General features: G+C 43.8%; 1 protein-coding gene across 1 annotated transcript in view; it reads right to left on the minus strand.

Annotated features, from left to right (window-relative positions):
- Positions 1-23,449, minus strand: part of LOC134343085 (ras GTPase-activating-like protein IQGAP1) — a 230,576-nt gene that overhangs the window by 101,810 nt on the left and 105,317 nt on the right. The window contains exons 18-22 of the mRNA XM_063041967.1: positions 22,229-22,371; positions 17,533-17,703; positions 15,596-15,679; positions 12,939-13,010; positions 382-451 (exon numbers count right to left, since the gene is read on the minus strand). Of these exons, the coding sequence (XP_062898037.1) occupies positions 382-451; positions 12,939-13,010; positions 15,596-15,679; positions 17,533-17,703; positions 22,229-22,371 (540 nt within the window). The remainder of the gene's footprint in view (positions 1-381; positions 452-12,938; positions 13,011-15,595; positions 15,680-17,532; positions 17,704-22,228; positions 22,372-23,449) is intronic.

Below are 23,449 nucleotides of genomic sequence, written 5' to 3' on the forward strand. Positions count from 1 at the left end.
TTGCAGTTGGGCAGAACCTCATTTGAAGGTCCCAGTTGAAGAGCATCCCACTAGTCAATTCGACACAATCAATCATTGGATGCGGGACATGAATCCACTACAAAATAGCTGGAGGCACGAGTCCCCCTAGGCCAGGGGAGTTGACAAGGTACTGCAGACTGTCCAGAGATAAGGCCATTACTGCATCCAGCCGTTGCATCTTTCAGGGAAATTCCAACAAAGTAAGATACCAGGAGTCCTGAAACCCACAAGGCAACATTTGGATTGTGAGTTCTTCATACAAACCTGCTGCAGCTGGTAATGGTTACAGAAAGGAAATCTCTGCCAAATTCAAAGAAATGTACGTAATCCACACAACATGGTTTGGTTTAACTCACTTACCCAACATCTTGTAGTCTCCTCTGGCCTTATTTGCTCTGACAAACGCCTGGATCTTAACTACTGAAGCAATCTGTGGGGATTGTAAGAAATTGAGCTGTTAAGATTATCCAGGGAGTCCAGTGAATTCTTGCTTATAAATACAAATACAGTAATAATAATAATATAAATACATGCTGGTATTTATGTATTTTTTACTTTTTCATTTTATTCCATATCTTTACCTTAACCTAACTTTATTTTGTCATAAAATTCTTTACTCCTTATAATCATTGAATGCTGTTGCTTATCACACCCTGACTATCACACCACAGCAAATTCCTAATACATGTAAAAGTATATGATGAATAAAGTTAATCCTCGAACAGGAATGGACACACTAGCTAATGGGAACAGTAATGAAGCAAAAATACTCATTGCATTTTGATCTTGCTCGACAGAAACTTCCTGGAAAAGTACAATCTCCTAGATCAATCACTAAATAAACATCATGCTGGTTTATTCATCGAGTCACAGTCATTGAACACTACAGCACAGAAACAGACCATTTGGCCCATCTGGTCTGCACTGACCAGAGCACACATGCAAAACAGAAATGAGGAAGAATTTCTTTAGACAGAGGGTGGTGAAACTGTGGAATTTTTTGCCACAGATGGCTGTGGAAGACAAGCCATTGGTTATATTTAAAGCGATTTTATTAAAGTTATATTTAATTTCTTGATTAATAAGGATATCAAAGATTATGGGGAAAAGAGAGGGTTGATGAATTACCCATGATCGAACGGCAAAGACTCAATAGGCCAAATGGCCTAATTCTGCTCCCATATCTCATGGTCTTATGGACCTCTTTTTCTGCTTAGATCCGTCTGCCTGTTCCTAGACCATAGCTCTCCCATCCATTAACCCGCCCAAACCTTCCGTTAAATTTTGCAACTGAATTTGCATCGACAGGAGAAGGGATGAAGGCAGATTACTGATGCCTTAAAACCAGTTGCTTCAAGCTGATGGGGCTCATCGGCCATCGCAGAAGGAAAACTCCATTGCCTGCGGCTACACCCATTCTTGGGGACGGCTTTTGGAGCAAACCCGATGAAAAATTTGGTGATTGTGTCCCTAAGGCAGTCCTACATTGAGTTTAATGCTGACTGGCAACTCCTGCGATGCTGCTGGTGCCAAACTATAATTGGTCTCTGGATTCATCAGCTGCATGCAGAGGGGGAGCCTGCTGCGTGGACAATAGCTTGTTCCCTATATCAAACTGCCTGACACATAGACAGTGAGGACGCAATATCCATGGTTAACCTCGACCAATGGAAGCTTCATGTAGCAATACATATACACACAGACACACACACACACACACACACACACACACACACACACACACACACACATATATATATAGGCTCCTTAGCCTAACCAAGCTGCTAGACCCAATTTCCTGCATTCAGCCCAATCCTTCCAAGCACTGCCCTCCATTTACAGTGCCTATAAAAAGTATTCACCCCCTTGGAAGTTTTCATGTTTTATTGTTTTACAGCATTGAATCACAGTGGATTTAATTTGGCTTATTTAACACTGATAAACAGAAAAAGATTCTTTAGTGTCAAAGTGAAAACAGCCCTCTACAAAGTGATCTAAATTAATTACAAATATAAAACACAAAATAATTGATTGCATAAGTATTCGCCCTCTTCAAGTCAGTATTTAGTAGATGTAGCGCCCCTGGCCACCCTCAGGGTCGTTCGGCTCGCTGTCGTCTAGGGAAATAGCCCTCAGCCCCGGCAATCTGAGTAATTAGTTTGTGTGGATGCTGTGTGATGTACCCCACCCCGCCCAAATAACAGACGATACACCAGATACAATTAAATAATTTACAGTTTATAAATATTACTGGAACTATATAATTAATAGAGAATAAAATATAAAAGAAAAATAAAAGGCGCCACACTTATCAAAGTTCAATCTCTTCGTGCACAAAAAAGTTGGAGCTCAGGACCCTCCTTCTTCACCCTGCGATCCCCTCGGACTGCCTCGACCAGCCGCCTGGGACCAACAACGGTGGTCGACCAGACGCTCCACACGAGTCCGTCTCCGTCTCCCTTCCCCGCCAAACCCGACCCGTTAGCGGACTCACAGCTCCTGGTCCATTCTCTGTCTCTCTCTCCCGCCTTCTGCCCCAAAACCCCGTGCATACAAATCTTCCAGATACCCCAAAATCATAACAACTATCCCAATTGGCTAATACCACCCTGCTGTCTGTATTAACCCAAGCAAATGTCTAGCTAGAGACTTTCTCAGCATTTAACATAACAAAGAAGCATTCCCGATTAAAACATAACAAAGAAGCCATTTTAATTAGCCTCCACGGTAACATAAAAGACGAAACCCCCTTACACATCTTTGGCAGCAATTACGACCTTCAGTCTACGTGGATAGGATCAGCTTTGCACATCTGGACACTACAATTTTCCCCCGTTCTTCTTTATAAAACTGCTCAAGCTCTGTCAGATTGCATGGGGATCGTGAGTGAACAGCCCTTTTCAAGTCCTGCCAGAAATTCTCAATTGGATTGAAGTCTACTTAGCCACTCCAGGGATTAACTTTGTACTTTTTAAGGCATTCCTGTGTAGCTTTGGCTTTATGCTTGGGGTCATTGTCTTGCTGGAAAACAAATCTTCTCCGAACGTCACAGTTCTTGTGCAGACTGCACCAGGTTTTCCTCCAGGATTTCCCCATATTTTGCTGCATTCGTTTTATCCTCTACCTTCACAAGCTTGTTGTAGTGAAGCATCCTCACAGCATGATGCAGCCACCACCAACTCCACGGTAGGGAAGGTATGTTTTTGATGATAGAACATAGAAAATCTACAGCACATTACAGGCCCTTCAGCCCACAATGTTGTGCCAACCACGTAACCTACTCTAGAAGCTGCCTAGAATTTTCCTACCGCACAGCCATCTATTTTTCTAAGTTCCAAATTGTGCAGTGTTCGGCTTACGCCAAACATAGCATTTAGTCTGATGGCCAGAAAGCTCAACTTTGGTTTCATCATTCCATAGAACCTTCTTCCAGACTTCAGAGTCGCCCACGTGCCTTCTGGCAAACTCTAGCTGACATTTTTCCCCCAACAGTGGCTTTATCTTTGCCACTCTCTCATAAAACTGTAACTGGTGAAGCATCTGGGCAACAGCTGTTGTATGCTCAGTCTCTCCCATCTCAGCCACTGAAGCTTGTAACTCCTCCAGAGTAGTCACAGGTCTCTTGGTGGTCTCCCTCACTAGTCCCCTTCTTGCATTGTCACAGTTTTTGAGGATGGCCTGCTTTAGGCAGATTTACAGTTGTGCCATATTCTTTCCATTTCGTAATGATTGACTTAACTGTACTCCAAGGTTTATTCAGTGACATGGAAATTTTCTTGTATCCATCTCCTGACTGTGCTTTCCAATAACCTTTTTGCTGAGTTGCTTGAAGTGTTCTTTTGTCTTCATGGTGTAGTTTTTGCTGGGATACTGACTCACTAGCAGTTGGACCTATCAGATACAGGTGTATTTTTACTACAAGCAATTCAAACACCTTGACTGCACACAGGTCTCAAAAACAGATCTCCATTTAACTAATTATGTGACTTCTAAAACCAAATGGCTGCTCCAGTGATGATTTCGTGCATCATATTAAGGGGGGGGGGGGTGAATGCTTATGCAATTAATTATTTTGTGTTTTATATTTGTAATTAATTTAGACCACTTTGTAGAGCTCTGTTTTCATTTTAACACAAAAGAGTTTGTTTCTGTTGATCAGTGTCAAAAAAGCCAAATTTTTACAGGCACCGTACCTATCCAGAAGCTTCTTAATGATACTACTGTACCTGTCTGACACTCGTTCCACGTACTCACCCCCTGTGGAAAAAGTTGCCCCTCAGCTCCCTTTTAATTTTTTCCCTTTCACCCTACACTTATACCCTTGCCTAACCTGGGGAGAGGACTGTTAATATCCACCTTATCTATACTTCTCATAATTTTAAACATTTCTATGAGGTCGCCCCTAATTCTCCTACATTCTAAACAAAGACCTAACCTGGTTAACCACTTGTTATAAAACACAAAACGCTGGAGGAACTCAGCGGGTCAGGCAGCCTCTATGAAAAAGAGCAAACAATTGACATTTTGGGCCAAGACCCTTCTTTAGGACTAGGGGTGGTGGGGTTGGGGAGATGACTGAATTAAAAGGTCAGGGAGGGGGAAAAGGTCAACTGAAAGGTAATAGATGCCAAGTAATAGGTGACTGGAGAATAAAAAGAATCTGATAAGGGAGGAGAGTGGGCAATAGGAGAAAGGGAAAGAGGAGGTGACCCAGGGGAAATAATAAGCAGGAGAGTAGTAGTAAAAGGTCAGAGTGGGGGAATAGAGGGGATGAGGAAATTTTATTTATCAGGAGAAATCAATACTCATATCATCAAGTTGGAGGCTACCTAGACGGTGTTGTTCCTCCATCCTGAGGGTGGTCTCATCTTGACACAAGAGGAGGACGTGCATCGACACGTCGAAACAGAAACTGGAATCGGAATTAAAATGTTTGGCCACCAGGAAGTCCCACCTGTGGCAGATGGTGTGGAGGTGCTTGACAAAGCAGTCCCCAAATTTAAGATGGGTCTCACCAACATAGAGATGGCCGCATCAGGAGCACCAGACAATTGACAACCCCAGCAAATTTGCAGGTGAAGTCTTGCTTCAATTGGAAGAACTGTTTGGGGTCCTGAATGGAGGTGAAAGAGGAAGTGAATGGGCAGGTGTAGTGCTTTGGCTGCTTATGGGAATAAGTGCCTGGAAAATTAGTGGCAAGGGACGAATGGACAAGGGAATAGCGGAGGGTGCGATCCCAGCAGAAAGCAAGATGGGGGGAGGGCTGTGGAGGTTTATTGTTTATTTTATGTTTATACTTTAAAGATTAAAGTCTGTCATGAGCCTTGTGGCCCATCAGGCCGATGCTTATGCCGGTTTCCATGGCGTGAAGCGACTGAGAGTACAAGACTTCCCCCCCACCCCCACCCCTACCCCCAGATAGGATGCCATTCTATCGCAAGGTTAACATCAGTATTTTTGCCGGTACCCATTCTCAGCTGGGTAGACTGGAGCATTGTGTGGTTAAGTGCCTTGCTCAAGGACATACACGCTGCCTCGGCCGAGGCTCAAACCCTCGACCTTCAGATTGCTAGTCCAACGCCCTAACGACTTGGCCACACGCTACACGTTTATATTTATATTACATTATATTATATGTTTAGTGATAGGGTCCCATTGGAGATGGTGGAAGTTGAGGAGTGTAATGTGTTGGATGTGGAGGCTGATGGGGTGGTGGTTAAAGATGAGAGGGACTCTATTACTATTATGACAGCAGGGAGAAGGGGTGAGCACAGATGTACGGGAAATGGAGGTGGTGCTATTGAGGGCAGCATCAATAGTAGAGGGAGGGAAACTCCATTCCGGAATTGAAAGCTGTATCCTGAGAATAGATGTGACAGAGGCAAAGAAACTAAGAAAAGGGAATAGCATTTTCACAACAGGGAGAGTGGGAAGAGGTATAGTTGAGATAACTATGTGAATCAGTAAAATAAAAGATATTGGCTGACAGTTTGTCTCCAGAGATGGAGACAGATCAAGAAATGGGAGGGAGGTGTCAGAGATTGTCCAAGTGAATTTAAGCGCAGTGTGAAAGCTAGAGGCAAAATTGATAAAACACACCCATGCTGAGCTCATCATGAAGCAGTGCCAATGCAGTTGTCAATGTAGCAGAGGAAGAGTTGGGGAGCATTACCAGGAAAGGCTTCGAACATAGACTGTTCTACATAGCAGAAAAGGCAAGCATAGCTTAGATCCATGTGAGTGCCCATGGCTACCACTTGGGTTTGGCGAAAGTGGGAGCAGCTGAAGGAAAAATTGTTCAGGGTAAGGACCAGTTCTGCCAGACAGAGGAAAGTGATTGGTTGGTTCTTCAGTCAAGAAAGAAGAAGAGGGCTTTAAGGCCTTCTTGATGGGAGACAAAAGTGTATAGGGGCTGAACTTCCATGGTGAAGATGAGGGAGTCAGGGCTAGGGAACTGAAAGTTACTGAGAAAATAGAGGGCAAGAGAAGTGTCACAGATGTAAATGGGAAGGGACTGAACCAAGAAGAATAGAATCCCTATAACTCCCTCTGGGTTATGTTTGCTCAAAAGATAAGGGAAGCAAGTGGAGATGGTTTGGAGAATATTCACATTACTTGAGAGGAGGTATTTGCAGCCTTACCGCACATTAAGATGGATAAATCAACAGGGTCAGAACAAGTACGTCTTCAGACTTTGTGGGAGGCTAAAGAGGAAATTGCAGAGGCCCTTGTAAATACATTTGCTTCATCGTTAGACACTGCTGAAGTTCCCAAAGATTGGAAGGTGACTAATATTGTTCTGTTGTTGAGAAAAGGTAGCAAGGACAAGCCAGGGAACTAATGGCCAGTCAGGCTGACATCAGCAGTGGGGAAATTACTAAAGGAGATTCTAATGGGCAGGATCTACCAGCATTTGGATGGACCGAGTACAATTAGGAACAATCAGCATAGGTTTGTATATGGGAAGTTGTGTTTGATGAACCTTTAAATTTTTACAAAGAGGTAACCAAGGAAGGTAGATGAGTGCAGAAACAGAAAGTTGTCTATTTAAAGTTTAACCAGGCTTTGACAAGGACCCAGATGGTAGGCTGGTCTGGAAGTTTAGGTCCCAAGGAATCCAGGAAGAGCTCGCTAGGTGGAGTGGAAATTGGTTTGAAGGTAGGAAGCAGAGGGTGGTGGTTGAAGATTGTTTCTTGCAATGGAGGTCTGACTAGTGGTGTAACAAGGGGTTGATGTTCGGATTATAGTTATTTGCACAAATGATTTGGATAATTAGTAACTCTGTGGATGACACAACATTAGGAGAGGTTGTTGATAATGATGGGGGAGGGGATCTTGAGCAACGCAAACAAGATGTTGGAGGGACTCAGTCGGTGAGGGAGCCTCTTTGGAGAGGAATGAATAGTCAACTGTTCGGGCTTTGTCTGGACTGCAAAGAAAAGGTAAGAAGCCAGAATAAGGCTGGCGTGGGGGTGGTGAAGAAGAAGCTGGCAGGTTATAGGTGAATCCAGGTGAACAGAAGGGCCGGTGGGTGGGGAAGGAGGGGATGAAGTAAGAACTTGGGAGGTGATACTGGAAGAGGTAAAAGGCTGAAGAAGAAATAATCTGATAGGTGAGAACAGTGGACCATGGGAGAAATGGAAGGAAGAGGGGCACCAGGGGGAGGTGATGCACATTCTCCTCTTCTACCTAAAAGAGGGGATGAGAAGGAGTAAAAGGGAAGCCAGACTGGGGAATGCAAGAAGAGGGAAGGAGGAGGGGTAAGAAATTACCAGAAGTTAGAAAAATACATGTTCATGCCATCAGGTTGGAGGCTATGCAGACAGAATATGAGGTGTTGCTCCTCCAACCTGAGAGTGACCTCAGCACGAGTAGAGAAGGCCATGGCCCAACATGTCTAAATGGGAATGGGAAGTTGAATTAAAAAGGATGACCACTGGGAAATCCCACCTTTTGCAGCAGACAGAGCAAAGATGCTTAACAAATTGGTCTCCCAATCTACATTGGGCCTCAACAAAGTGGTCCCAAATCTACGTCAAATAGGGGATCTTGATCAGTTAGGGAAGTGGGCTAAGGAGTGGCAAATAAATTTCAATACTGGTACAGTGGTACTAGAAAGCTTATGAACCCTGTAGAATTTTCTCTATTTCTGCATAAGTAGGACCTAAAATTCGATCAGATCTTACATAAATCCTAAAACTAGTTAAAGAGAACCCAATTAAATAAATAACACAAAAAAATATACTTGTTCACTTATTTATTAAGAAAAATGATCCATTACATGCATTTGTTGGAAAAAGTATGTGAACTTCTGGGGTAATGCCTTTGTTAAAACCATCCACTGTTGGTCTATGCTACAGGACTGCTTTGATGACATCAAATGGAATATCTTTCATGCTGAGGATGTTTCCGAGTTCACGGAAGGGGTCATAAGTTTCATCCAGAAGTGCATCGAGGATGTTGTCCCCAGAAGTCGGTCAGGGTCTACCCAAACCAGAGACCCTGGATCAACAGTTCTGTGCAAGCAGCGCTTACCACACAGCACAGAGCTTACATCACTGGTAATCAGCAGGAGCTCAAGAACTGCAGCTACAATCTGTGCAAAGTCATCAAGGCAGCAAAACAATAAAGGGACAAGATCCAGACACAACTCTCCACCAACAACACACGCAGCTTATGGCAAGGTCTGCACACCATCACAGACTTCAAAGCTGTGTGCAGTAGTGTTTCCAACATTGCTGCCTCCCTCCCAGATGAGCAAAATCTTTTTTATGCTCGGATCGATATTGCCAACACTGAGCCCCTGAGAGCCGCCAAAGCGAGCTGTACCCTGGACGGGTACTCAGGATGTGCATGGCACAACTGGCAGGTGTGCTTAGATATTTTTAATCTCTCCTTCTCCCAGTGTAGAGTGCCCTCCTGCTTCAAAACGTCCACCATTGTTTTGTACCTAAAAAGACGAAGGTAACATGTCTGAACAACTGGTGCCCTGTCACGCTCACCTCAATAATAAGCAAATGCTGGTCAAGGACTATATCTGCAGCTTGCTGCCAGCTGCTCTGGACCTCCTATAATTCACCCACCGACACAACCAATCAACAGATGACGCAATACCCACAGCTCTACACACCAGGAGAAGAAGGATGCTTATGTGAGAATGCTGTTCTTGGACTACAGTTCAGCATTTAACACCATAATTCCCTCCAAGCTTGTCAAGAAGCTCAGAGACCTTGGCCTTCACCCTGTCTTGTGCAGCTGGATCCTGGACTTCCTGTCAGATTGCCGGCAGGTAGTAAGAGCGGGCTCCCTCACCTCTTCCCCTCTGACCCTCAACATAAGTGCCCCTCAGGGCTGTGTCCTAAGCCCCCTCTTTTACTCTCTGTAAACCCATGATGGTGTTGCCACCCACAGCTCCAATCTGCTAAATAAATTTGATGATGATACTACATTGATTAGCCTAATCTCAAATAGTAACTACGCAGACTACAGAGAAGGAGTCATCACCCTGACACAGTGGTGTCAAGAAAACAACTTCTCCTCCAACGTCGCAAAAACAAAGGAGCTGGTTGTGGACTACAGGAGGAATGAAGACAGGCATCAATGGACCTGGGGTTGAGAGGGTTAACATCTTTAAGTTCCTCGGCATCCACATCACTGAGGATCTCATGTGGCCTGTACATACCAGCTGTGTGGTGAAAAAAGCACAGCAGTGCCTCTTTCACCTCACACAGTTGAAGAATTTTGGCATAGGTCCCCAAATCCTAAGAACTTTCAACAGGGTCACAACTGAGAGCATCCTGACTAGCTGCATCACTGCCTGGTGTGGGAACTGTACTTCTTTCGATCACAGGACTCTGCAGAGAGTGGTGCGGACAGCCCAGCGCATCTGTAGATGTGAACTTCCCATGATTCAGGACATTTACAAAGACAGGTGTGTAAAAAGGGCCCGAAGGATCATTGGGGACCCAAGTCACCCCAACCACAAACTGTTTCAGCTGCTACCATCTGGGAACCGGTACCGCAGCATAAAAGCCAGGACCAACAGGCTCCAGGACAGCTTCTTCCACCAAGCCATCAGGCTGATTAATTCACACCGATTGACTGTGTTGCTGTACATGTTTATCACAAATTATTATAAATTGCACATTTAAATGGAGACGTAACGTAAAGATTTTTACTCATGTATGTGAAGGATGCAAGTAATAAAGTCAATTAAATTCTACAAAAGCTATTTGGAGTCAGGTGTTCCAATCAATGAAATGAGATTGGAGGTGTGGGTTGTAGAGGTGCCCCGTCCTATTAAAAAGACACACAGTTAGGTTACTAACAGAATCTGCTCTTCTCAAAACAGATCTGTTTACATGAACTATACATCGATGAAAACGACTTTCAGAGGACCCTAGAAGAACTGTAGAGATGCTTCAGTCTGGAAAAGGCTACAAAAGCACTTCTGAAGACCCAAGTGTTCATCAGTCCACAGTAAGAGAAATAGTCTACAAATGAAGGAAACTTTGTACTGTTGCTACTGTCCAGGAGTGGGCATCCTGCAAGGAACACACTAAGAATATAACATGCAATGCTGAGGGTGGTGAAAAAAAACCCAAGGGTAACATTAAAAGACCTGCAGAAATATCTAGAACTTGCTAAAGTCTCTGTTCATGTGTCCACTATAAGAAAAACACTGAACAAGAACTGTGTTCATAGAACAGCACCACAGAGGAAACCATTGCTCTCCAAAAAAACACATTGCTGCACGTCTCAAGTTTGCAAAAGACCACTTGGATGTTCTACAATGCTTCTGGGAGAATGTTCTGTGGACAGATGAAACAAAATTTGAACTTTTTGGCAGAAATGCACATTGCTATGTCTGAATGAAATTCATTACCTGGCATTTAGCCTCCAACCTGATGGCATGAACATTGACTTCTCTAACTTCCGCTAATGCCCCACCTCCCCCTCGTACCCCATCCGTTATTTATTTATATACACACATTCTTTCTCTCTCTCCTTTTTCTCCCTCTGTCCCTCTGACTATACCCCTTGCCCATCCTCTGGGTTCCCTCCCCCCGCTCCCCCTTTTCCTTCTCCTTGGGCCTCCTGTCCCATGATCCTCTCATATCCCTTTTGCCAATCACCTGTCCAGCTCTTGGCTCCATCCCTCCCCCTCCTGTCTTCTCCTATCATTTTGGATCTCCCCCTCCCCCTCCCACTTTCAAATCTCTTACTAACTCTTCTTTCAGTTAGTCCTGACGAAGGGTCTCGGTCCGAAACGTCAACTGTACCTCTTCCTAGAGATGCTGCCTGGCCTGCTGCGTTCGCCAGCAACTTTGATGTGTGTCAGCATACGAAACAGCTGCTCCAGCAAGGAATCATTTTCACATCACCAACACACTCTCTCCCTATTCACATCTGTCACTCTAAAAACTCTGGCATCTAATTGCACTCTGCAGCAGTCTAGGAGCTTAGGACACTATCAAGCAAAAAGAATGTCCATCTCCATTAAAGTGGAATCTCCACGTTCAGGTTACTGAACAAGACAACCCTCTTGGATTAAATGTGTTTTCCAACCATGACAAATGGAGAACTGATTTTCTTTTTTTTTTGTTTTGAAGAAACAGCAACAACCTCACCTTGTCAATGAGGGAGTGAAACTCCAGTAGCTGTCCCTACCTTCATTCTCTCCACTAGCCACCTCACTCTAACTGCCTTCTCTTTTCCTTCTGTTGGCTAGGGGTGTAAATTATTTTTCTGGTAGTTTAACTTTATGCTTGTTTATGCATTTGTACAATCATGTATGTCTGTAAATGTTCAGTGTATTTTCAGTAATTTGTATATGGATGGTTCTGTACTTTCATTGTCTGAAAGCATGTGTCATGGCAGTATAAATCAAAACAGCCCTTCTTGCCACACGGGCTATTTTAATCAGAGAAGACTCCCTGATCGTCCAGCTTGAACCAGTTTTCAGTACAAAGAAAGACCATGAGGTAGGCTCTTTGTCAGAGTGAGTTGGCTACAGTTAGTTAGTCACTTGCTTGCTATTTTTTGTTATATCCTCATCATGAACATCTAATAAAATGGGTTTAACCACAAGATTTGTGCCTTATCCTAGACTTCCAAAGAACCTTGCAGACAGCATCATCTCCAGATTCAACACTTGCCTGTCTCCTTACTTCATTCTTCCCCTCCCCCACCTTATAGCATCTGCCATCATGGTTCAGCACACCTCCATCCACCAGTCTCTCCTGGCTCCCATCTCACCACTCCTCCTCAACCCTTTGCACTCTTGGGCCTGACGCAGGATTTTGACCCACAACATCGACACCTCCTTTACCATTCCCCATCCCTTACAGATGCTGTCTGACCAGCTGAGTTCTTCCAGCAGTTGGTCTGTTCCATGTGTAAACAGCTGGTTCAGTCCACTGTTTAGTAGGCTTTTGTTATGTCAAATGTCTTCTTCTAAACCAATAATGCAAATTGTGCACAGATTGAGGACTGCTTCTACCACAGTCAGACCGAACCCTCTGCAACCCACTCCCAGCCCAGCCAGAGCAGGATGCATCATTCCCTTTCACCCTTGATCAACCCACACTATTTTCACTACAACAATGTTGGGTGCGGTTTCAGCAGGTTATTTAGCAATTTCAGCCTAAAACTTCATTTCTTCTTCTCCATAGATGCTGCCTGACCTGCGAGCTCCTCCAGCATTTTGTGTGTGTTACTTTGGATTTCCAGCATCTGCAGAATCTCTTGTATTAAGGAAATGGACAGTTGATATTTTGGGTAGAGACCTTCCATCTTGACTGAATTACTGATTCAGGTCTGCTTCTTCAGTAGAACTAAAGTGATCAAATGTGTAGTGTTTTTTCTTCTTCACCAAATTGGAAGCAACAGCTCACATATTATTCAGTTGGACTTACGTTGTTCTTGAAGTATTGTAGCCTTGCCTTGTATCTCCCCTGGGCCTGCCACATTCTCACCCACGACTGGATCTAGCAAATGAACAACAGTAAGTAGCTGATAGACACCAGAGGCATCATAGCATAACAAGAAACATTTTATTGTCAAGGCACCAAATGCACCATCCAAGCACCTCAGAATAGCTTGCAGAAATTGGAAAATACCACATAAAAATCTCCAGCAGCCACTGTGAGAAACCATTGCTTAAAATAAAGCACACAATTTGTACAATTATCCCTAACCTAACTCTTCTTGTGACACAGCAGCACTGCAGGTAATGAAGATGCCTTATCTCCAGTAAATAGGGTTCAATCAGGTACTGGCCAAGTGGCATTTCGCCATGACCACATTGGTTTCTGCTGTAACACACACAAAATGCTGGAGGAACCCGGCAGGTCAAGCCGCATCTATGGAAATGTTGATGTTTCAGGACGAGACTCTTCTTTGGGACTGGAAGTGGGAGCAAGACGCCAGAATAACAGGGTGGTGGGGAGGGAAAGGAGGACAACCTAGAAGGTGATAGGTGAAGTCATATGGGTGGAAAATGTAAAGGGCTGAAAAAGGAGGAATCTGATAGGAGAGAACAGTGGACTATGGGAAACAGGGAAGGAGGACAGGCACCAGGGGGAAATGATAGGCAGGCGAGGAAAAGTAGTAAGAGGCCAGAGTGGGGAATAGAAGAGGGAAGGGGAAGGAGAAAAAAAGTTACCCAACAGAGAAATTGATGTTTATGCCATCAGGTTGGAGGCTGCCTAGACAGAATATGAGGTGTTACTCCTCCACTCTCAGAATGGCCTCAGCATTGCAAAATTTAAAAAAAAGATGATGGACCAACATGCCTAAACTGGAATGTGGATTGGAATTAAAATGGTTGGCCACTAGGAAATTCTATTTTTGGCAGATGGAGCAAAGATGCACAAAGTGGTCTACCAATTTACATCTGGCCTCTCCAGTGCAGAGGAAGCCACATCGGGAGCACCACGTACAATAGACGACCTCAACAGATTCGCAAGTGAAGTGTTGCCTCAGCTGGAAGGACTGTCTGTGGCTCTGAATGGAGATAAGGGAGGAGGTGAGGCATTTCTGGAGTTTGCAGGAATATGTGCCACGAGGGAGATTAGTGAGGAGGGACAAATGAACAAGGGAATCACGGAAGGAGTGATCTCTGCAGAAAGCGGAGAGATTGGGGTGGGGGGTGGAGATTGCAGGTGCATTTGGTAATAGGATTTTGTTGAAGATGTGAATGATGTGCTGGATACAGAGGCTTATGGGGTGGTAGGTGAGAACAAGGGGAAGAGGAACTCCATCCCCGTTTCCCCTGTGCTCTCATTTCCTTCCAGATCCTTAGGACTGGCTGGCTGGCGGTCTATGGATTACTTGCCTAAAGAGGCGGCAGGAGAAAGAACAGACAGAATAAGCTGTGGAGGGAAAACAACACGGAAACAGGATTGCTCCGAGAGCTGGCTAGACTCAACAGGCTGAATAGTCTCCTACATCGGAAGGAATATAATAATTTCAACACTGGAGATTCAGGTGCCAAAGGCTACCATTTAGTCCAAGTCCAAACATAAATTAATGGAATGCGCACACCCTGTTAGATTATATAAGGAACTGTTAGATTGTAAGAAATTACAAGACACAGATACAGATTCAGGCCATTCGGCCATTGAGGCTGATTTATTATCCTTCTCAACCCCATTCTCCTGTTTTCTCCCCACGACCTTTTGACTTCTATCCTACGGAGCTCTCCATTTTTCTTTCATTCATATGCCCATCTAAGAGTTTCTTAAATATCCTTAATGTATCTGCCTCTACAACCACTTCTTGCAGCACAATCCATGCATCTGTCACTATCAGTGTAAAAAAAACCTACCGTTGACATCCGCCTATACTTATCTACCATCAGCTTAAAATATGTTAGCCATTTCCGTCCTAGGAACAAGAGTGCTTTTTGTATCTGGAATAAGAAAGTGGCTGAGGCAGATACAATAACGTTTAAAAGATATTTGGTTGAGTTAATGGATAGGAAAGGTTTAGCGTAGCACAAATTGGACTAGCTTGGTGGGCATCATGGTCAGCATGAGCAAGTTGGGCCAAAGGGTCTGTTTCTATGAAGGAGTATCCATGTAATGGATTACTGTATTGCTATCTATGACTTGAAATGTACTTCCTGAGTATGGAGACTGCCTTTTCACAGGGATACCAGCTCTCAAACTTGCTGTGTTCAATTACCCTTTCTGCTTACAAGTAATTTTTTTTATATCTTTACAGGCTTTCCCCTTTCCTGCAGAGGCCAGCTGCTCCAAAGAGATTGGCCACTTCCCCACGCTTCCAGTGCTGGCAACCCATTTCACCCACAGGGGCCATCACCAGTCCCCTCAGATTACCCAACCTCTGCCTCACCCAGGAGCAACAGCCAACCAGTTCATTTCTGACCCTGCCCAGGATTGTGCTGTTTCCCATTTCAATCTGCTCCGCAGAGCTCATCAAATCAACTAGATCACATTGCATCACACCACTAAAGAATCTTTTAAATATTTATCATGGTCTTTGTACCAGACTCTCATTATAACTGATATTACATGACACAAGGAGGCCACAACCAAGTAGTCTGTACCTTAATTACAGCATCTGCGTTGTCTCGAAGGTGATAAAGTCTCTTCTGGTAATCTCTCCTTTGTCTGTAACCTCTCCAGTGCGACTGAAAAATTAAAAAAATAGCTGATAACTTTCTCCCCAACAGATATTGTCATCACAAGAGTACGATTTATAACATTGTGCATGATTTACTTTGGACAAGTAAAACATAGTAAAGGAGGAATAGAAGAATATTTTAAGTAATTCTTCACCAGTGGCAAGGAAGCATTTCTTTCACAGGAACTAAAGGAGTATGCTGGTGCACTAAAGCCATAGCTGCCTGTTCAGTTCAGGTTTTAAGGGACAAGCTACTCTAATCACAATTTCTTTTTCATAAGACCATTAGACGAAGGAGCAGAATTGGGCCATTTGGCCCATCGAGTCTGCTCCACCATTCCTTCATGGCTGATTTATTACCCTCTCAACCTCATTCTCCTGCCATTTTCCTGTAACCTTTGACACCCTTATTAATCAAGAACCTATCAGCCTCTGCTTTAAATATACTCAATTACTTGCCCTCCTCAGCTGTCTGTGGCAATTAATTGAACAGATTTAGCACCCTATGGCTAAGTAAATTCCTCCCCATCTCTGTTCTAAAGGGAGGTCCTTATATTCTCAGGCTGTGCCCTTTCGTCCTACAATCCCTCATTATTGAAAACATCCTCTCCATGTCCACTCATTCTCAGCCGTTCAATATTTGATAGGTTTCTCCCCCCACCCTCATTCTTTTGAACTGCAACGAGAACAGGCCCAGAGCCATCAAATGCTCTTCATACATTAACCCTTTCATTCCTGTGATCAATCTCATGAACCTCTTCTGGACCCTCTCCATTGCCAGTACACACTTTCTTAAATGTGGGATTCAAAACTGCTCACAATGCTCCAAGTGCAGTCTGACCTGTGCCCTTATAATGCCTCAGAGGAACCACTGGCCACCTCTCAATGTGGTACTGGAAAGTTAATCTAATTTCTCTGTTCAAATTTTCTTATGGTCTACTGACACCCAGACAAAAGACTCACTTTGTATAAAAGAGCTTTGGGGAAAAGGGGAAAGACCTTTCCTTGCTGTCATTATAGCACTGGGTTCTAAGACTTGTGTTCACTATTGTTGAATTCTTGACCTGCATGACTACAGTGGGAAGATACAAATGAAAACCCAGGTAGGCAACCAGCTTGCAGTTACTCACCAGGAACATTTTATGGAAAATAGGGAAAACCCATTCAATAATTTGGGGAGGGAAGAAGAAAGAGATGCTTCCGGTCAAGATGAATCCTGCGTACAAAGCTCCTTCAGTTGACATCTTTTGGATAGATCATGAAACCATATTTCACTTATGTCTTCTACGTTTGTTTTTTGTCTTGGATGTGATTCTGGAAATGTTGGAGCCTGTGATTTACTGTTTGGAGATCGTTTGGGTGTTCCAGCACTCTGGGAAATAAAGGCAGCTTGCACAAACCTCATGGCTGGCAGGCTGCGGGACGGGCCAGAAGCCGATGTTTGATTCCATTTTACTGATTAAAGCAAGGGAGATTGAAGCATCGAGGCGAATGTGGAGGGTGAGCACTGGCTGCCTGTCTTTTGATCACTCTTCTACCTGAGAGGGGAGAGCCTGCTGTGCCCAGAGAATGTTACCCATGTTTTCTGCGTTTTGGATGTGAACTTGGACTGTACACTTTTGTTCAATCTTAGTCCTTTGTTTCTGTGTTTCTCACCTGATCTTTCTTGATTTTTTTTTTGGTGCAGGGCTGGGGATGTGCCCTTTCCATTTATTTTTTGTGTGGGGAGGGGGGATTTGGGGGCTGATGATCATGCTTCCTTTCTTTTCTTTTTTTGGTTTCATGGCTACCCGGAGAAGAAGAATTTCAGAGTTGTATACTTTGATAATGAAAGAAGCTTTGACTTTTGATGCTCCATACCTGAATTGCTACGATAGCAGGCAGTTGCCTTTGGAGGAAGTACTTGCGAGCAGACAGATCCTTTCGGACGAGATAACCTTTCATGTGGGCTTGAAGCCTGGTGATCACGCCTTCATTCGCCTGCCAGAGCTGCTCTCTGTTATAACCAGCTGTCACTGAAGCAACAGTGGACTAAGGGGAGGAAAAGCAGCCATTAATGTTTGGAGACAAGAGACTCACCTACTGGAATCTGGAGCTGAAAACAACATCTGTGGGGGAAGACGAAGGGAAGAATCTTAGACATTGTGATGCAGGGTCTCGACTGAAACTCTGACAGTTACTCTCCCCTCCACAGATGCTGCTCGACGTGCCAAGTTTCCGCAGCAGCGTGTTTTTTTCGAGCCATGAATTTTTAGTGTTCCAGTACGCATCTCAAAGGACTCAACAAGTTGTGTGACAAACAGTATTGCCAGCCCTCATTTCTCCTGGTGTCACTGACTGCATATCCACTTAAACATTAAATTAAATTATTCCAGTACTCAAACTCCCTCCACAATTCAATTACGTTGCGGTTCGCTTACTCTCAAGGACATCTTTGAAAGGTAATGCCTCAAAAAGGTGGCATCCATCATTAAGGAGCCCACCATCACCACAGGCATGTGCTCTTCTCCTTGCTGCCTTCAGGGAGGACGATCAGCAGCCTGAAAATGTACATTCAATGATTTTGGAACAGCTTCTTCCCCTTCGCCAATGAACCAACCCACAAATACTACCTCATCATTTTTACTCTCTTTTTGCACTACTTTGTTAATTTAATTCTTTTATATACTGTATACATTTCTTATTGTAATTTATAGTTCTTTTATATATTGCACTGTACTGCTGCTGCAAAAAAAACAACAAATTTCATGAGGTATGTCAGTAATATTAAACCTAATGCTGATTCTGATGTCACAGTTTGCTTACTCTCAATGTGTCAACATAATAAAAGCATTGACAAAAGGTCAGGTGAAATACTAAACAGTCTTCTCTCTGCAAATGCTAACCAAATGCTGAATATTCTCAAAACACTGTTTTTAAATTCAGATTTACTTCTGGGAAAATACACATTCACTCGAGTTTTGAAGTGCTCTATTGATCCTGACGCCTCACAGCTCTTCGTTTTTTGGGCAAGATTTCCCAATCCCTTTTACCTCTCATTACTACCATTGGAGGGGAGTTACAGGAGCCTGAAGACCCACACAGAACGTTTTAGGAACAGCTTCTTCCCCTCTGTCAAAAGATTTCTGAATGGACCATGAACCCATCAATACTACCTCATTATTCCCCTTTTGCACTATCTAATGTAACGTATAATGTCTCACAATACTTTGTGAAACAATGCAGTGCATGTCAGTGATAATATACCTGATCTGATTCGAACATCACCCCCCGAACATCCTGTTTCTCATTTCAAAGGCAAGAGAGGTCCTGGTTCTGGACTCCAGACAAAATGATTTCTTTACCTGACTGAACTCTTTAAATCATCTTCAATTATTCACCTTTCTTATGTACTGCAACAGAGGAGGTGGCCATTCCACCCACCCAATGCTTCTCTCAATAGAGAAATCCCATCAGTTTTATTCCTCACTTCTCCGAATCCCTGCAGTTCATTCCCTCACATGCCCATCCATTCCACTTTGATTCTTTCGCTAGTTACTTCAGACCAGGGATAATTTAAAATTGTATACCAGTCAGTCCTCGGAAAGTGGAGTACTGGAGGGCAGGACAGGGTGGGGACAATTTTTATCAAAACAAAATTAGTCACAGGGAGAGTGCATATGCAATACAGCCTCCACCTAAAGTCGGACTGAACCCAGCTCTCTCAAACTGAGGCTGCAACACTACCTGTTGCACCGTAGTGGGATTACTCTGCTATGAGCTGGCATGAATGCATTGGGAAAAACTGAATCCTCCTCTGTCACAGCAAATATTCATTCCACATCTTTTGGTATCTGTGCTCTCCACCATTACCAGTCTGACCAACTTCCTCAGCTTTCTTAGTCACACTTTGTCGGGTTGAGTTCACTGTCACTGCTATCCTGTGCATGAGCCTCCTTTTCCGCCTGACCTGCTTATCAATTGTGGTTGTTAGGACCTTGCTGATCTCGGTACTGATGACCATGAAACTTAGCCTCTTCGAATAAAAAAAGAGAAACCTCCTTGTTTCAGTTCTGAGATAGAGCTCATTGGCCATTTCCTCTCTCCACAGATGCCACTTGGCTGGATGTGACCTCTCTAGCGTTTCACTCTGTATATCCAGTATCTGCAATGTTACACACACAAAATGCTGCAGGAACTCAGCAGGTCAGGCAGCATCTGAGATAGAGGTCACAATGTGAATCACTGGCCGTTTCCTCTCTCCACAGATGCCACTTGGCTGGATGTGACCTCTCTAGCGTTTCACTCTGTATATCCAGTATCTGCAATGTTACACACGTGAAATGCTGCAGGAACTCAGCAGGTCAGGCAGCATCTGAGATAGAGGGGAATAAAGAGTTAACGTTTTGGGATGAGACCTTCATCAGGCCTTTTCACTGATGCTGCCTGACCTGCTGAGTTCCTCCAGCATTTTGTGTATGCTACTCTGGATTTCCAGCACCTACAGATCTAGAATGCTATTTGTTTTCCTTAATTTGACTCCATGCTTCCCGAGTTAGTTTCATTTGGCCTTTCTAATTCAAGCTCATTTTTTGTTTACAAACTGCTCAACGGTGAGTTCCCAGCATGAGTTCAGCTTTCACAGGTCCACTCAGGGCTCTCACCTAACCATCGAAACACAGAAACAAATACCCTTTTATTGCCCTTCTTTGCCTCTTTCACAAGATGAATCATTAGTCCTCATGCTCTGGCAACCCCAATCCCCATCCTCATCCCCCCCAGACATCGTTGTGACTGGGTGATCAGGACCAGCAAGTCAGAAGACAAATGTCAGAATGTTAACTTCAGGTTGCATTTTAATGAGGAGCTAGTTTATTCACATATGGGGTGTGTGGCAGGTACATGCAATGAGCTGCCAGAGAAAGTGGTTGAGACAGTTATAATTAGGGCAGCCACAGTAGCGGAGCCATTTGTACACCACTTCCCAGTGCTAGCAATTACCAAATGAGGTTGACCACTGTGTGCAAGGACAGTGTGCTCCACTTGGGTTTCCTTCAGTTTCTCCCACATCCCAAGGATGTATGGCTAGGGTTAGGGTCAGTGAGCTGTGGACGTGCTATGCTGCAGGCTGCCCCACCACAATCCTTGGATTGTGTTAGCTGTTGATGCAAAAATGACACATTTCAATGTACATTTTGATGTACATGTTGCAAACAAAACTAACCTAAAATTATGCTTGAAGGGATGGGAAAGGCCAAGAGGGATATGAGCCGAACACAGACAAACAGGACTATCTCAAGCAACGTGGACAGTGTGGACTAGTTGGGCTGAAGAGCTGGTTTCCCTGTTGACCACAAGACATAGGAGCAGAATTAGGCCATTTTGCCCATCAACCTTGCTCCATCAATCATGGCAAATCCTGTTTTTTTCCCCCTCCTCAGCCCTACTCCCAGTAACCTTTGATGCTGTGTCCAATCAAGCTCTGTCTTAAATACACCCAACCATCTGGCCTCCACAGCTGCCTGCAGTAATAACTTCCATAAATTCACCACCCTCTGGCTAAAGAAATTTCTCCACATCTACGTTTGTATTTCAAATGGACGCCCCTCTACCCTGAGGCTGTGCTCTCTCGATCTAGAGTCCCCCACCATGGGGAAGAATCTACTCTGTCGAGGCCTTTCTACATTCGAAAGGTTTGCCTTCTTCACCACAGACTCTACCCACAAGTTAACCTTCAGGGTGTTCTGCACAAGGACTACCAAGTACCCTTGCATCAGAGATTTTTGGATTTCCTCCCTGTTTAGAGAATAGTCTTCACATTTATTGATATTACTGAAGTGCATGACCATGCATATTCTAACATTGTACTACATTTGCCACTTTCTTACCCATTCTCCTAATCTGTCTAAGTCCTTATGCATCCTACCTGTTTCCTCAACACTACCTGCCCTTCTACCAACCTTCATATCATCTGCAAGCTTGGCAACAAAGCTATCTATTCCATCATCTAAATCATTGATGTACAGCATAAAAAGGGGTCCCAACACTGATCCCTGCAGAATACCTTTAGTCACTGGTGGCCAACCAGAAAAGGATCCTTTTATTCGCATTTACTGCTAATGCTCTAAACCATGCCAGTAACTTTTCTGTAATACTGTGGGCTGTTAACATATAAGCAGCATCATGTGTGGCACCTTGTCAAAGGCCATCTGAAAACCCAAATATACAACATCCACTGCATCCCCTTTATCTATCCTACTTGTAGTCTCCTCAAAGAATTCCAACAGGTTTGTCAAGAAAGATTTTCCCTCAAGGAAATCATACTTGCTTTGTCCTATCTTGTTTTGTGTCACCAAGTACAGGTCGACCTTCACTAATCCGGCACCATCGGGACCTGAGGAGTGCCGGATTAGTGAAAATGCCGAATTTCAGAAGGATCACATTAAGCATAAGCAATGCCGGATTATCGAAGGAACCAGATTACACGTATTTGGATTAGTGAAGGTCAACTGTACTCCATGTTGTTTAACTCTACAACCAAGGACAGTGCACTTAAGTAGAGAGAAGAGTGCCATACCTGAATCTCATCCCGGGTGAGCTGTGTGGAGTTCTGTACAAAACCTTTGGGACGCTCCCAGCTTCCCTCTAGTCTCTGCAGGTTGAAATAGTACTTCGACCCGTCCTTCAGCACATGCTTCACCCATGGGCTTCTATTGTCTCCTAAAGAAAGGGGAGAATTTCAAAAGTTTCTTTTCTCTTGTGTAGTCAGGAATCTTTGTAAGTCTTTTACTTCATCAATTTCAAAAGGAGATCAGCTCAATAAATTGAATTGGTTTCCACTGCTACGGCAGGCAGTGCGCCCAGGTTACAGCACACCTCCCCCGAAAGTCGTTGCACTAGATGCCTTCTTTCTGTTTCCTTGAATTGCTCCCCGTCCTGCCTAGAAAACAGTCTCCCCTACATTATTCCTATGGAAGTCCTCACAATTTCAAACACATCTATCAAATCTTCACCTGATCTGCATGACTGAAGACTCTCAACCTTCAGATGATTTTGGTAGATCTCATTACTCTTGATAATCTAAACACAAGAGATTCTGCAGATCATAAACATGAAAAACTCTGCAGATGCAGGAAATCCAAAAGCAAAACCCATAAGATACTGGAGGAACTCAGCAGGTCAAGCAGCGTTTATGGAAGTGAATAAACAGTCGACATTTTGGGCCGAGACCCTTCTTCAGGATTCTGCAGATACTGGAAACCTTGAGAACTACAGACAAATGCTATAGCAACTTGGCAGGTCAGGCACCATCTATGGAGGGCAATAAACAGTTGTTTCAGGCTGAGACGCTTCGCATTCCACTCCCTAGTGCCTGCCTGACCTGAATTTTGTGTGTGTTGCTCTTATATTCATTCTGAATTCCAATTTCCAGACCTGGCATGTTTTACTGGACAAAGAAAATATAAGTAGGCTCGTAAAATTTTGCTTCGATGAAGGTATATAGAACCTTCCTCTTTAACTATACAAGCTTGACCTGCAACATTCATAGACCTGTACAGGTGAATTCACTGGACTCAGTTCCTACATACCCTTTAAAACTGCACTAAGATTAGCCAACTTGAATTTAGGAACAATTTAATTCCTCTTCTCTCCCCAACAACTACCATTTATATGCCATCTTCACTGTCCCAATGCACTTCATAGAAGCATTATACAAAACTAAAAAATGATGCCAAACCAAACAAGGAGGTACTAGAAGCAAAAAGTTTTAAAAAAAAAAGAACAGTTGGAGGAAATC

The sequence above is a fragment of the Mobula hypostoma genome, chromosome 2 (genome assembly GCF_963921235.1).
Source record: "Mobula hypostoma chromosome 2, sMobHyp1.1, whole genome shotgun sequence".
NCBI lineage: Eukaryota > Metazoa > Chordata > Chondrichthyes > Myliobatiformes > Myliobatidae > Mobula > Mobula hypostoma.